The sequence below is a fragment of the Ambystoma mexicanum genome, chromosome 6p (assembly GCF_040938575.1).
Source record: "Ambystoma mexicanum isolate Mex_15411 chromosome 6p, UKY_AmexF1_1, whole genome shotgun sequence".
Taxonomy (NCBI): domain Eukaryota; kingdom Metazoa; phylum Chordata; class Amphibia; order Caudata; family Ambystomatidae; genus Ambystoma; species Ambystoma mexicanum.
Window position 1 is genome coordinate 823,784,340 of NC_090935.1, and position 16,477 is coordinate 823,800,816.

General features: G+C 45.3%; 1 protein-coding gene across 1 annotated transcript in view; it reads left to right on the forward strand.

The window, feature by feature from the left end:
- The window catches only part of PPIP5K2 (diphosphoinositol pentakisphosphate kinase 2), a 2,362,281-nt gene that overhangs the window by 801,663 nt on the left and 1,544,141 nt on the right, over window positions 1–16,477 (forward strand). Inside the window, exon 15 of the mRNA XM_069625464.1 lies at window positions 778–863. Coding sequence (XP_069481565.1) covers window positions 778–863 — 86 coding nt within the window. The remainder of the gene's footprint in view (window positions 1–777; window positions 864–16,477) is intronic.

Consider the following 16,477-nt stretch of genomic DNA (forward strand, 5'->3'; position numbering starts at 1 on the left):
AGGCATCAAAGCAGGGAAAAGGTAACTCCCTCTCCTGCCCTCCAACCTCTCTGGAAAAAGACAACTGCCTCAGGACATCAGACAGAAATGTTCCCAAAAGGAGAGTCAGCAATTCTCCCTGAAAGAGACTTGAAATGAAATATTGAGGCTATATTAACCCGGGGGTTGGGCATGTGAACTGAACTGGTAACAGCCCATTCCCTAAGAAAAAAGGAAAACGGTCCGCAGGCAACATTCCGCCATTGAGACACTTAAAGGGTGCTGTTTCCATGGTAGCAAAATAGTAGAGCGGAAGTGCAGATAACTGAGGGATTAGTATGCCTATTGATTTTCAGGGCAGGCGAGCAGGAGGCATTGCAGCAGATTGAAGAGAGCACAGCTTTCAGGCTGTTGTATTAGTTATTAAACCTTGCATTGCAAGCAGTGTGATTTCTGATAGCCCCCTCCAGTGTAATAATGTTAAATATGATTAGGAGAAACGGTGCCCATATTCCCCCTCAGCGCTCCGCCAAACATGGGCAATTTCTAGTCTCACTTGATATGTCTAAACATAATGTGCCTCAGCTTTCTTCAGCTTTGCAAAATGTTCCAAATGCGTTAGAACTTTGAAGGTGGCTTCATGTAAGCTACTTGGTTAACTTTTGACATAATTTGATTACACTTCTGCAATACTTCACGTCCTTTGCTGTTAACCTCTTAGCTCATGGTTCGTAGATTTTTTATAATCCTTTGGTATGTTATGAACAAACATGCAAATGCTATGTTTTCTTTTTTCAGGTATGGCCATTTTTCAGGAATTAATCGTAAAGTTCAGTTGACTTATCTCCCACATGGCTGTCCAAAGACATCAAGTGAAGATGAGGGTACTTCTAAATATTTTCTCTTCAAATTATAACACTGGAGCAGATTTATCTTTGAGGCTAACCTACCTTAGGAGGTTACATTCTTTGGTGATTTTCTCTTATACACATGTGCACACACCATGCTGATTTTCCCATTTTTCAATTGGCTTGCCTCTGATTTCCGATTGCTTTTTGTGTTTGATTGCCGTTGTTTGTTTTTGAGATTTGAACAATGGTCTTTTGAAAAGGATTGTTTGTGAAACTGATGCATAGGAACATCATTTCAAATATACTTTTGTATCTGCCACTGCCCTTCTGGCATACACCTTAAATGTCCTTTCTTTACAGTGCAATAGAATGGAGAACTTATTATGAAAGCAATAGGAATCCCAAGCTCATGCACAGGTTTATCCCATATGCAGGCACCACCAGCCTGGCTTTCCCTCCTATGCTTCATTGCTGAAGTGGTCAGGTACACGCAGCCTCTTCTCATTCTGCAACTCTACAACTACTTGCAGTCTTTCCATTCCAAGATTAGTTCTACTTAATCCTTTACTCATGTCTGCTTATTTTCTCTCTAACCTTCATCATTGCCCTTTACACCACATAGGACTGGCTTGAAGGATTGTAGGGTCTTCAGTTCCCGGAATGTGGTCACTATTGGCACTATCTTGAATGCCTGTGAATCAGAGACCCTTATTATACTTTTAATATGCATGTGTCTCCATTTCTTGTAGGGGATTCATACATTTACTGCAATGCCTCAACCTCTTTGGGTAGCGGAGAGGACTCCGGCTAGGCCTTTTTAAATTTATGTTGTAAGGGAGTAAAGGTTCAGCAAATCTTTTTTTCTACAGTATCCACACTTAATCTGTTTCACTGCTCATTTATGGTAATATCATGTCTCTCAGCACCAGATTAAGATTTGAATACACCGTCACCATTAGACATTACATTCAGAGTCAAGGACAAGCCTTTTATACTCCGACTTTGAAACAGAAATTGACTGCCCAATGGAATTGTTTTCTGTGGAAGGTGTAAGGGTGTCGAAGAAGTAAGCTGACACAAAGGTGGCATCGTTGTCATTACAAACTTTTATTATTGGAAAAAGACCCTCACTATCCCTATCATCTAAGAGCGGTTTCCCTGCCTCAAACTAATATTAAAGGATACGTCAGAATGTCAGTCGAAATCAATGTCCACCGTCCTGTGTCACAACCTACTTCTAGCCCCTACACTACAACTAAAGACTACTATAATCCAACAGAATGTTCCTTCCCCCAGGAGAATGACTCCCTTCTGGTATCTGGGTGGTGTTTAAAAGAACGTTATCTTGCAAAAAGGTTGCCAGAGGGAATGACTTGTGTCCCCTGGCTTGCGGGTTCAACACAATCTTTTCACAACTCCACATATTGGACCAGCACAATGACTCCCTTCTCCTGGTACTGGTCTTTACAGTTCACAACAAAACCAGGGGGGAATGACTCCCTTCCCCTGGTGTCTCCTGATTATGTCCAAAAGGGTTTTTTATGGTCTCCAGGAGAATGACTCCCTTCTCCTGATATTTGAAAGGTTCTTTCGTGTTTCTTAAATTGATGTATGTTCTGCTGGCTGCTCCTTCTTGGTACCAGCAAAGTCCCAAAACCATCTCTGCTTGTCAATGGGCTTATTTTTGCCACTCTGCCGAGGACGTTCTCCTGGGGTTCTCAGATCCCTTTTGCTGGTGTCCCAGACACTTCTCTGGTGGTCAGTGGGCTTATGGCTGCCACTGCGATGAGGACTTTTTTCTCTTGATGGTTGGTGTACTCTTGTTAGGGTCCCAGACCCTTCTCTGGTGGTCAGTGGGTTTATTGCTGCCACTGCGATGAGGATTTTCTCCTCAGATGCTTGCTTTACTCTTGCAATGTCCAGTAGCTGCCTTGTTGCTACTGGGACGAGGGAGATCCTTCCTGATGCACCCTACACAGTTCTATTCCCCAATAGCCCTACAGCTGCCACTGGGGTGAGAAACATCACACTGTGTCCCTCTCTCCATCTATACCTACCAGGTCTCCTGTGCCTCACTTTACCTTCTCCTGGGATGCGGAATGTCATCGTTCCTTCCTAGGATAGGGGTTCCTGGTCAGAGGCTTCCTGTGCTCTACACGTCTGCTTCAACGGTCTCTAGGCACCTTCGTGCTCCTCTGCTGCGTACGGTCTTGGCCTCGCTCTGCAACCCGATGGTCCACCTTGTTGCGATCACACCACTGCTTCTTCCCTTTGGCCTTGCATGGGGGGTCTGCTCCCATCAGACCCACAACAGACTCTCACAGCTTTCCGTCGGCGTCCTCTGCACAGCCTTTTTTCCAGCCCTCACTCAGAGTTTGAAACGCCCGGGCTCCAGCAGGCTCCTGGCTTCCCCGCGATCAGATTTTTCTTAGTCCTTATTCTTTCCTTTTTATCTCCAGGATTTCACCCAACGCCGCATGAACCCCTGCACATAATGTCTCTTTGACATTACTCATGCCCCCGGTGAGCCACCTCGTGGCAGTACTTAAGAGTTGGTTACTCTTCATGGTTTTTGTGTACTTCCTTGTCTCAGTATATTCTGCAATATCCCATGTGTTACAAAGAAACATGGGCTTGCTGTCAACGAAATGGCTAGGTATGTAAGGGGTGTCTAGGGAATGTTGGGGAGTGACGAGACTCAACGGGCTGTACCCTAGGTGGTCTTCCTTGTCCCCATAGGGGGTGTCCCTCCATGTGAGGTCCGGCCACATTAAACCACGCCTAGGGGGAGTATTTGGTTGCGGCCACACCTAGCCTTATGGGAAAGGGTTCCCCCTTGAGGAGAAGTGACAACACCTTGTGAATCCTCAAAGGGGAAAAAGACCAAAGCCGAAAAAGCTTCCAAGGCTAGTGGGAATGTTGAGCAATGAATGATGCATTAGTTACAAGTAAGTCAATGTTCGTGATGGTAAACGGTCTATGGGAGCCTGGGGAATAACGTACAAATAATAAGGAATAACTCTGTAAAAAGTGCCAAGGATGGAACAACACAAAATGGGGTTCGAATAGATTGTGTCCTCCCACGTCGTCCTCATCTATGATATTCGCATCTCGCCAGCTTTGCTGCTTCGGAAAAAAAATGACCAGCAGCGGGCGCTGTGCACAAGGTCGTGATGTCAATGTCCCTCGAGGGCCACCATGGCGTGTTGACATCACCAGTAGTACAAATAGCTTGTGCCGCACCCGTTGGCTTCAGTTCTGTTTTTCCGATAGCGTAGCTTCGAGATAACAGCGTGCTTCGTTTTTTCCTCAAGAAATAATGTCTTCATCTTTGACCCTTTCTAGCCCTAAATCAGGGTTTAAGAAATGTCACAACTGTGGGGAAAAAATGTCGATCACAGACCCTCACTGGGACTGCCTTTGGTGTTTGGGCCCCGACCATCAGACCAAAGACGGCGGCTCCTGTCAGTCTATTACTGAAAAAGCTCTTCGGGAACGCAAAGGTAAATTGGCGGTGGGGCGGGAAGCTTAGAAGGGCTCTTTGAAGAAATATAAAAAATCGAGTGAGTCCAAAGAGACTTCTCGCCATAAACACTCTAAGAGGTCTCGATTGAGGAGTCGATCGAGACAATCTTCGTCTTCTTCTACTAAGAAGGCGAAGAGGAGACGCCACAGGTCTCCCTCTTCATCCCAGAAAACCTCAACAGAGGTTATACGATGCCCGTCTAGGTCAGATTCCCCCAGCAAGTGGAATGCTTTCAGGGTGGAAATGATGCAAATCTTTGAGAATGCGGCCTCAACCTCCTCAAAAGAGCCTTGCAAGCATCAGACCCCAGTCGCTCCCCAGGACGATACAGGAAGGTTTGAAAACTAATTCGGCAAGTAGTAAATCGGAGACTCGTCATTCTTGACCCGATTCTAAGACATCGAAGGTTTCGACCCGGGAGTCGAGTTGGTCCCTGATTCCGGCAAATAAACATAAGATGTCGAAACACTAGACAATTCCATCGACGCCGTCAAAGCGAACAGCGAAGTCAAAGGGGACAGTTACTCCTGTATCGAAGAAATCGTTGACGTCCTCAAGGGTACCTTTGATTCCCTCAAGGCAAATTCCAGTGCAGGAAAAAATGTACAAACCCCTACCGAAGTATGACTTTTTTAAGTCCATGTCCTCTATTTTTGAAGAGGAAAGTGCCTCGGAGAACGATATTTCTACATTAGGAGTCAAATATGGCTCTAGAGAAGTACCTGAAGAATTAATTGACACGGAGTCAAAAATGAAAGATCTTTGCGACTCCCTCCACTCTGCCAGTGGTCTGGGTACATAACCAGATTTTGAGTTTGCTAAACCTGACCGACCCTTCAGAAAATGCAGATTCAGGGTACAGGAACCTCATGAACAGAGTCACTGACTAAATGGGTTGGAGTAGGGCCTCACCAACCTTCGAGCAGGGTGACAGGACAGACATCCTGGATCAGGGTCCCAAAAAAGCTCCAGTTCTACCTTTCCATAGGGCCCTCCAAAGGAAAGTAGACACTAACTGGGAGACTCCAGAATCTGGGTCAACTGTCAATAGGGGTTTTACCAGAAACTATAGGCCATCAACCAGTGACCCTGATTATGTCAGGAAACACCCTACGCCTGAGAGTTTGGTGGTCCAGGCAGCAACTGCCACCAGATAATCAGCCTATCCCTCTATTCCCCCAGATACAGGGGATAATAAAGTGGATGCTTGGGCTCATAAGGTGTTTACCTCGGGCAGTATGGCCCTCAAGTCCACTAATGTCACCTGTACCCTAGCCAGGTTTACTCATACCCTGTAGGACTGTGTCAAGATGGCAGCTGAACATACTCCAGAAGGCGAAGAAAGGGAAGGCTTTCTGAATATAGTCAAGGATGGCAAGGAGGCGATGCAAGAGTGTCTCCAAGCAGGGCGGGATACTGCTGACCGCATCAGCAGATCCATGGCTGTAAGCACAGTACTGCGCAGATTTGCGTGGTTGAGAAAGTCGGGGTTTGCACCTGACATGCAGGCCAGGTTACTCAACATGCCTTTCGACGGCTCGATGTTTGGAGAAGCTGTAGACCTCCAAGGCGGCGGCTAGGTCCCTTAGCACCTCCATTCGGCATCCTCAACAACCTTATTCAGGCACATCTTCCTGGAGAGGTTGTCCTTTTCATTACTATTCCTCATTTGGTAGAGGAAGAGGACAGGCCGCACAAAAAGGACAAAGAAAATTCCATCTTGGTGGACGAGCAAGGAGTGCTAAATCAGCCCCAGCAGTGGCATCTTTGCTCTCAGCCACTGCTGCAGCCGCCTCTAAGCCACTCAGGCTCTTACACACAGGACACCAGTGGGGGGCAGAATCTCTCAGCATCTGAACGAATGGAGGGGCATTACTTCAGATGCTTGGGCACTGGAAACAGTAGCTCAAGGTTACTGCCTTCCTTTTCTCAAAAGGCCTCAGGATCATCCACCGGGGACCGACTCTGTCAAAATTCCAGATCCGCTCCTTGTGCAGGATATTTTAACCCTGCTTGAGAAAGGTGCAATAGAACATGTACCTGTAACAGAGAGGAACAACGGTTGTTATTCCCCTCATTTTCTCATTGCCAAGAAGGGCGGAGGATTGAGACCCATCTTGGACTTGAGAAATTTGAACACATTCCTCAGGAACGACAAGTTTAAGATGGTCACCCTTTCTCAGATCCTTCAGGCTCTCCAACTCCAAGACTGGTTGGTGTCATTGGACCTTTAGGATGCTTACGTTCATGTGCCAATATATCTCATGCACAGAAAGTATCTGTGGTTCGTAGTTGGTGGTTCTCATTATCAGTTTCGAGTTGTGCCATTCGGGCTGACCTCCACCCCAAGGGTGTTCACCAAGTTCATGGCGGTACTAGCAGCAAGTCTCAGGAGAGGGGGGACTCACATATACCCTTACCTGGACGATTGGCGGATCAGGGCTCATTCTCCCGAACAAGCCCAGGAACATCTCAGTATCACCTGGCACTCCATTCAAAGACTGGCTTCTCCCTCAATTACAAGAAGTCCCATATTTTACCATTCCAAAGACTCCAGTTCATTGGAGCGATCTTGGACACTTCCTCAGGGGAAAGCCTTGCCTACTGAGGTGAGAGTTCAACACATTCTGCAGATGGTAACACAATTCCAAAATGCCCAACATCTTCCGGGTTAAGATTTTATGAGGTTGCTTGGCCTTATGGCATCCTGCATTTTTCTGGTGCCAGAGGCCCGATTGAGGATGAGGTCCCTTCAATGGGCCCTCAGAACTCAGTGGTTCCAGTTTTCGGGGAATATGTCAGATCTTGTGCAAGTTCCAAGCAGTGGCTCAAGACCTTCTATGGTGGGCTTGCAAGGAAAATATTCTCAAGGGAAAATATTTTTGACAGCCATGGCCAGAGATAACGGTAGTGACGGACGCCTTACTCACAGGGTGGGGAACCCACACCAACGATCTGACAATCGGTGGTCGTTGATCTCCATCCGAGTCCAAACTGCACATCAACCTTTTGGAGCTGAGGGCAATCAGACTAGCGCTGAAGGCCTTTCTACCCTCTGTACGGGGAAAGAATGTTCTGATAATGACGGACAACACAGTGGCCATGTACTACCTCAACAAGAGAGGTGGTGTGGGGTCAGTACCACTGTGCAGAGAGGCAGTGCAGCTATGGTTCTGGGCAACTCAAGAAGGAATCTCTTTGTCAGCAGTTCACCTAGCCAGAGAGAAGAACACAGCGGCAGATGCTCTTAACAGGCAGAGCACAGTCTCCCACGAGTGGGAGCTAGCTCAGGAAGTCCTTCAAGAGATCTTCACCCTTTGGGGAACTCGTCAAGTGGATCGGTTCACGACCGAGGTGAATTGGAAGTGCGGACAGTATTGCTCAAGGGAATTTGCTCCGAGAGGAGCTCTAGGGGATGCGTTCGTAGTGGACTGGGAATTTCCAATCCTGTACGAGTTTCCTCCAGTCCCTGTCATTCCTCATGTAATCATGAAAGTTCAGGAAAAACATGATCCTAATTGCTCCGGATTGAGCCAGGAGGACATGGTACCCGGACCTTCTGGACATGTCCATCTGCCCTCCAATACGTCTTCCACAAAGAGAGGATCTTCTCTCTCAAGAGGAAGGTCAGGTTCTCCATCCAGAGGTCAAGACGCCCAGCCTTCACGCATGGTTTCTGAGAGGGAGATCTTGCTTTTGGCCAGCAACCAAATCTTTGTACCAGTGTCATTGGAACAAGTTCAGTAACTGGTACAAGGACGAGAATGTGACCCTTTTCAACGCGGCACTCTATGCTACTTATACACCCGATGACGTCACCCTTGACGGAGACCTTCGAGGGACCATCGACTCGACGACATCGACGCACGGCGCCCTCTGCCGAAAACATTTCCTAAGAGCAGCAAAGCTGGATGGAATACATCTAAGATGAGGAATACGTTGGAGGACACAATCCACTCGAAAGAACACATGCTCTTGCTAGCTAGCCGGTAAGATAGCTCAGCGGATTGAGCGCATGCTTTTGTAATCCGAGTGTGATTCACAGGTTCATATCCTGGCAAGGCCAACTCTACCTTTCATACTTCAAAGTTACCTCTGTGATCTCTACCCTCTGTTAGGGAGAATTCTCAGAAATGTGCTAATTCTCTTCACCTTAGAGACCCCCAGCAACTTTGCTGGATTTTGAGGACTTGATTTTTTTAACCTGGAAAGAGTGTGAGCCTTTTTTCCCACTCTTTCATGTGTTTTGATATGTGCTTTACATTTGTGTTCTCTGATTATGGAGTTTTAGATAACTCCATAGGCATCATCTTTTCATGTGTGCTACACAGCACCCTCAGTGCAGTGACACAGGGGTGTCTTTTAGACTTCCCAAAGGTTTAAATACCTTCTCTGGGATAAGCTACTGCTTCCCAGAGAATGTAAAGTGAAATTGACTTTACTAGTCTTTTCCAAATTAACAGAACCAGCACACACCATATTACAATGAAGTGCTGGAGGGATTACATAGTATACCCTGTGTCTAAACACTCATGTAGCAGTCAAATGCTACCCTTTCCTATTGAAAAGGCTGGTGGCAGTGGTTTTACAACAAACTACCATGATTTTTCCCAACCGCGAACACCGGTAGCTTCTTTTTTCGCCATTTCTTTTTGGAAAGGTCCTTCTAGTGTTTGTCTCTGCGAGCCAATCTAGGTTTGGTCCCTTTGTTTGTGTGCCTTTGGTGGGCTTCAGGACTGAAGTCCACCCTTGGCGTCAGAGTGTCTGAGGGAGGAGGGAGGTGCCCAAAACTCCTTGTGCTTAGTCTCCTAGGAGACCCGAATGCACTCTGGCGTGACTGTCCGGCAAGGGCAGCAACCCTGCCGGTGGAATGACAGCTAGGCTGGAATGAAAAGGAGAAAACTGTTTAAAAGGCAAGGCTTTTGGACTGGAAGGCAGAGTCGACCATTGGAACGAAAGAACCGAAGACGAGCTGGAAGAGGACGGCTGCTGCAACCACTGGACCGTTGGTTTGCCTGGTGAAGCCCTGCTGCAGGTCCGAATTGCCAAACTCCATTCAACAGAGAAGCTCCTTCAAGGACGGCTTCTTCCTTTGAGTTGGTGGGACCAATCAACTCATGGATACCATTCTCAAGGCTGGTTAGGTTTAACCAGGGAGAGGGACACCAGTTTGTGTCCTTGAATATACAGCTACTGGAACTGAAGTGACTCCATTTTGTTTGCTTTCTTCAACGATCCTGTGCAGCGCAGGAGTCCCCCGATGTCCTCCCTCTTGTCCCCACGACTGAGGTTCATGAACAGCGAGATCTGCAGGAACTGCCATGAACCACGACTTCTTTTTTTTTTTTTCTTCGAACAAGAGGGTCCTGACCTCAAATATTTAGGCTACAGTTGTTTGCTGTAGACACAATTCTCATACCTCTCCAGGTACAGTACTTTGCATTTTACAGATTATGTATCCTGGGAGGAAAGTGTACAAATCCAAATTCTGGAAAGACTGGAAAACCAGTTTGTGGACCTTTATTACTTTAGGTCACATATTGCAGCGAAATTCTAGTACTTCCACTGTTTAGTAATCTTACAAATGAATAGAAAATACAAACAAACAGAAAAACATAGTCATTAGCTTGCTCAATTGTATAAAGCGAGAGCTCAAGTGTTTGGACAAAAAGAGAAAATCATTCAAAAACAACTTTTTGTACTTGTAGGCGAACAGAGATCAAGAGATAAACTGTTGGCATTCTGCCTATATTTTGAGAAAGAACACATTGGCAGGAATAAAGGTGTAGTTTGTTAACTCCACAATGTTACCCTTTACTGTCTTATTTTATCTGTGTTTTTGGTGTAACAAAATATTCATTCATATTTGTCTCCACATATATATATATAACTAATACTTTGTACAAGGCAATCTATTACTTCAATTTGGTCTGCTGAGAGGCAACACTAATGCAGACAGTGCTTTGTACAAGTCAGTTTTTTGCTTCACGACACCTAAAAATAGGAGCTGCTAGGAGCCACGACTTCAGCAACATTTGTTTTCTTCGTACAAAGGTACTGTGCCAACCCGATTGAGAGAACGCCACTCTTGCAGAGAAAGTTTGTGAAACTTTCCCAACTTGCAGGCCTAATCAGCTTGTGACCCCACAAATGATTCTTTTTCGCCTAAACTACTTCTGAGAACTTTTGCAAAGACTTTACCGTTTGATACCAGAACTTCTCTTTCCTATCCAGAACACTAGCCCATTGACTTTGGCCTGGGCTATTGACTTTAATTGAACTATTCTGGTGAACTGAAACTATTTGCACTGCCTAGAAAGTATATATAATCTATTCTACTTACTTTTATCCTTTTTGCTCACTGCTAAGTAACTGACCAGCCATTTGACTCCTTTTTCAGGGGAGCTCAAACTGTCTCAAAAACTTAAGAGTTTTGTATTGAAGTGTATTGGTCTATAATATTAAGTTGTCTTCTTCTAGGGAAATGTTTTATAAATGATTGTGTAAATAAATTAAGAAGTATTTTACCAAGAAACCTTGAGTATAAGTGTCTACTTGAACCACTGTGATTGAAAGTCCTTTGTGTAACTACTTGTACTGCTCACATTCACTCTTGAGATAAGCCTGGCTGCTCACCTCGCTACCAACAAACTGTGTGTTACAGACTTATACCAAAGTTTGGTCTTGCTTACACCTGTAGTCCTAATTGTGTGTGGTGGTCCCAGAGGGTACTGCATGCAATTCTGCTTAACACCCTCCTCTACGGACAGTGTACTATTATGTTGCTTTTGTACCTTGTTACCTCTCTCTTACTCTGTACTGTACTGTTTTCCCTGCTCACCAAGTTATACCACCGCTGTGATACTTACGGGTTTGGGCGATGTCAATAAATGAAATAAATAAAGCTCATATAAATGAGTGCAAACTTCGGCTGGGTGATAGATTTGATGTAAATATGTTCTCTGTACATCGCTTTGGCGAAAGCGCTATATAAATAGCATATCAAACACAAATCCCCCCCACATCAGAACACCTCTGCTGCACGTATCATGTTATATTCCCTCCATGTAAGGATATGTATGCTGCCTTTGACCTTAAACACCAGTAAAATAAAGACCCGAGTCAAAATAAGGAAATATGCGCTCCCCATATAAGAACACTCATCATGTTGCCTTTGATCTTAATGCAAGTACAACATTCCCTGCCACAGTAAGACTCAACGAGGCCAGACCCACTGTAGTATTCTCCCCCACCCCACCCCCACTCCAACCCCACCATCACATAAAAGCACTCAACTTGGCTTTCCTTTACCCAAAAACGGCAGTAAAACATGCCATGCTCTCTTGTCAAAAAATGTTCATTCTCCAATGCCCCTCCCCAGATACACAGAGCTATGGAAACATTCATACACATGCACCCACACAGTTGATCTGTCATTCACACGAGCACCCAGAACATTTAGACTGTGCGCTCCTTAACACGCGCAGTCACACCATTCACACAGTCACACAGCATTCATTCATAGGTGTTCACTTGCAGACACTGCCTAGCATACATACATACAACCACTTACACACTCTCTCGCATGCATGCATACATTCATACATGCATGCATAAATACAATCCTGCATACACACAAACATACTTTTTTTTTGGTAATTATTGGAAGCATGGGCCATGTAAAAGCTGAGCCAGCAGGTAAGCCTTTAGCTGCAACATGGAGCCCTACTGATGGGCTGGCAGGCTTGTGTCATCAGCCTCTAGTAAATACACCGCTCTCCGAGGTGAGATGTGACGGGTTCTTGCCAGCTGGGCCCGGGCTGGGCATAACAGCAGTGATGCCTGCTGCTAGTGGTAGCGCCGGAACTGGCAGATCCTACTCTAAGCTTCTAAATGTGATTTGAAAACTGTACGGCTGTAGTGTAGTGTTTGTTTATGACATCAGAACTGGCCGATGGCATGTCTCTCCTCGAATCTTGATATCACATGTAATCCTTAAAGTGTGACCACTAATGGGAGAAGCGTGTAGCCCCCATGACTCCTTTATGTAGTGTTTGGCTCAGAATTTCACCCGCTCTGTATTCTAAGGGCCTAATTCACGGAAGCGTTTTATAATAGGAAAACCCCATTGGAAAACACTCTGTGAAGGATATAACCCAGCTCAGATACTTATTTTATGAACATTGGAGCATGCTTGGCTGGCCCTGTTGGGTTTTAAACCAATGGCTGCATGTTGCAATCTGATCTCTGAGGTGAGTTGGCTGAACACGTTTACGGGAACCATAGGGGACCTCTTGCCCCCTCTTCTGGAGTTTCTGAGCAATGTTTTTAAACGCAACATGTGCACGTGTCAAGAGGAAACCCTCAAAAAGTGTGCTGTTCTTATACAAATCTACAGTCTACATCATATACACGTGTCATTTTTTCGTGTCCCCTGTTGTAAAATAGTCAATTGACTTTGTTCATGCAACATATTAATATAGATTTGTAGCCGTACAGGCTCCTTTAATATATCTATATATTGCCCGTACAAAAATCCACTCGCTCCTCGGCTATTGCTACCCCTAGGGAATATGCTGGGAGCGGCATAGGAGATAACGCACACCAACTCTGCGTTAAATAGGCAGTGTAAGTGGCAGAGGTATGAAAATCCAGGGTGCTGGATACGTGTGGGCATTATTCTTTATAAACTCAAACTACACATTGCTATTCCTTTGAAGCAGCCAGTGGTAGCATTGAAGTTAGGGACATGGAGAAGCTCATTACACTATAACTGCAGGTAGTAAGGTGGTTCGTATATTTTTCTATCCAGCCACAAAACCCCCGCCAATCGCTGCTATGAAGCCTTAACTTCTCTGCATACTTCTTCGATGTTACTGTTTGGCACAGCTCATCTACAATTGCAGTAATACATACCATGTCCCGATGGCTGTTTAGGGTTATTTTAAAAAAATCCTGATTTGAAAACAAGTTTGTAATCTTGCTCGCAGAGTATTCATGCAAAATCCAGTGCCCTGTGCACTGCTGGCACCTGGATGGAACACAGCCTGAGCCAGCGCGAGCCAAAGCAGAAATGAGCGCGCTCAGGCTGTGTTTATTTCCAGGTTGGTCCACTGGCACTGTGAACATGTGCGATCATCAATGGGGGGCAATGCCACCGTGGCTCTCTGACTCTCCAGTCCATCATGGGCCCGGCCTGCGGCAAGAAAAAAGCAACTGAACTGGGCATATTATTACAATTATTAACGTCCATACACAGTTCAGTGCGGGGGAAAAAAAGTATTCTTTGTGTGTTGTTTTGCAGGGTGGCCGATGGGGGCCAGCAGTTTTATAAGTGTGGCCATGGCCCCCCTTGGGCACCTCTTAGCAGTGCCCCTGCTATTAACAGCCTCATATTGAGTCAGAGGTCAAGTGCCTTTTTATTCTCATTTAGCATTTTCATAGCTTTAGGTATGCCCTGTAACATTGGCGCCATCTTGAAATTGCCTGTGTGTGTGTATTCACAGCTCCGGGGTGTTCCGTGACTACTTTTGTGCATTGGGTGAGTGGGTTTTGCATCCACAGCTGATCACGGTGTCCACAGGCGATTTGAACTCTGCCATCTGCATGGATATGCAAATGAGCTCCTTCTGCCAAATGCTCACAGCTCTGGACTAATTCCCCTCTACAATCTGTCCTTACCCAGCGCACGGGCTGCTGGGATTTGTAGTCCCTGGTGGATGTTTGAGGTGCTGGTGTACTCAAAGGGGAAAGTATAATATCTTATCTTGGAGGGTTTGATAAACGCAAGGAATCACGCTCCATCCACCCTCTGGGAGGCACATCGGCTACCATCTGGAGCATCCCCAACCCCTGTGGCTCTGTTCCCTCATAGCACATGATGGAGAGTGCTTCTGACTCCACAGGCCACTGATAGATGCTGCAACAAGATCCGGCAAAAAGATGCTGGTCCAACTGGCAGCATACAGAAGGGGATTGTGTGATGAATCCTGCAGAGTCCTCACAGAAACCCTACCTAAAGTCTCCTCCCAGGTGGCCATGGGAAGCCAGCCACCACCTGATCCTAACAATGGGGGTGGTATCAGCCGGAAGGATCACCTGAGAAGAGAAGTGCCCCAGTGAGATGCAGTATTTGTCTGCATCGGACGAAGAGATGTCAGTGATACCAGACTATGTAATGGCTTGTTGTCAGTGAGGTTTTCTATTCCAAAGCTATTCATTCTGGGGATTGCAAAACTGGTACTAATCAATCATCTATCAGGCATAGAACTCCCACTCATAAAGTTGCCCACATCTATAATGGTAAAAACCTTTGTAGTCGACAAGAGAAAGTAACATGTGGACATCAGAACAATGGCAGCTTAAGTTCTGATATAGCTAATACTCCTTTGATCCCAAAACAATCATTGACTCATTTAAAAAATCTCTTTAAACATAATGTGCAGAGAGAAAAAGCTAATTGTAACATTGGGGACTTCAAGTCCCACAATGCCCAAAGTACTGGGATAAGGAAGAGGGATTTGGAGGCACTGGACTGCAAGGTGCAGTCTCGTGATTTTAATGACCCACCCCTAAGAGGAATTAGTGAGTATAAAAGACCCCCTGAGGAGGTGTAGGCCATTGAAAGTAGCAGCAGGTGAAACAGAAGGTGGAGAAATGGTCGATACACCACATGGCAGTTGCAGCAGAAGTTGCAGGAAGGTCGAGACGCCGGAGCCTCTGGGTTGGGTGAAGCGGATGCCGGCTTTGTGAGGGTCTCTGCACTGCGTGACCTTGTATGCAGATGTTAAGTGGCGGGAAGCGTTTATTTGAAAAGTAATGCTTGTGTGCTTGTGGAGCAAGGAACGCTCCTCTTCCGACTGGCGTGGGCCGTGGGAACACAGCATCTTACCTTGTAACCGGAAACAGAAGACGCAAAGGCGGCGGAGCGAGCGGACACGTATGCAGCACTCAGTGAGTTCACTAGTTGTATGTGACCCTGGAACGCTCCGTAATAGCCTGCTAGACCGTGTTAAAACTATTGAATATCAAACTAATGTAAAGAAGCAGAAATGGTAGATTGAGAATAATTTTGTATACAAATCTGATGCTTACCAGCTAAAGTGGCAAAATTAGAACGTTTGGGTCAATTGTAAGTTTAAAGGTACTACAAACCACTGTTGCCAAAACCAAGAATGGGCAATATTAAAAGACATTACCAACAACCAATATTTCCAAAATCTAAAGCGAGCAATTAAGAAACGGACCAATGGTGAACCCTATTGTTACAGAGAGGAAGAGACAATAGTTTATAATGACCCAACAAGCATTGTCTAAGTCAAAGATGAGCAAGTGTGATAAAAAGCCATTATCAGCATTTAATTGATTTAGGGGTGGGAAAACAAGTGTGGCAGAAGAGGTGCCCTCCTGATAGCCAGTATTCAGGATGAGTGGAGCATAATCTGCATTATATGTGGCATAAATAGCGCCAATGTGTTTCATGTCTTTCCAGAGAGGTGTTCATTATTGGAAGTTGTTGAAAGTCAAAATAGGTTATTGAGTTGTTTGAAGCACACTTTACCACATAAGTACTTGCAGTAAAGTTAGAAGCTTTTAGTCATGGCAGGCGAGTATACCAGGGTAAGGGACTTTGTAGAGGTATACCTGGCAGTTGAATGGACCAGGTAAAAGATATTGAAGTACTGTGTTGTGGTTAAAAACTGTGAAGAAGTGGAAAAACCACTACCTGATTTTCTGAATTATTGTGGAAGCATACTGACAAGCTATTTCTGTTGCTATCAAAGAACTGTGACAGTGTTTTGGTTCTTAAGTAGAAGTTGCGTCAAACTCTTTGTTACAAGTGTAACAACATAGATTTGTTATTTTCTTTGGAACTGTTGGAAAGTCCCATTGACTTTTGGAGCAAGAAGTACCTTATCACCAGACCTGTGTTGAAAACCAAACTTTCCTATTTTTTAATTGTTAAAAAAAATTCCTGCTTTGAATCTGGAGCAAGGGACATTACCCAGATCACAATGAGAACCGTTACTAGGTTTGTTCGATATAACTGGGGTTTTGTTATATTTTGACTTGCCATATATTCCCTTCCTATGTTTGTTGTATGTATAAGTGTGAGGGACAA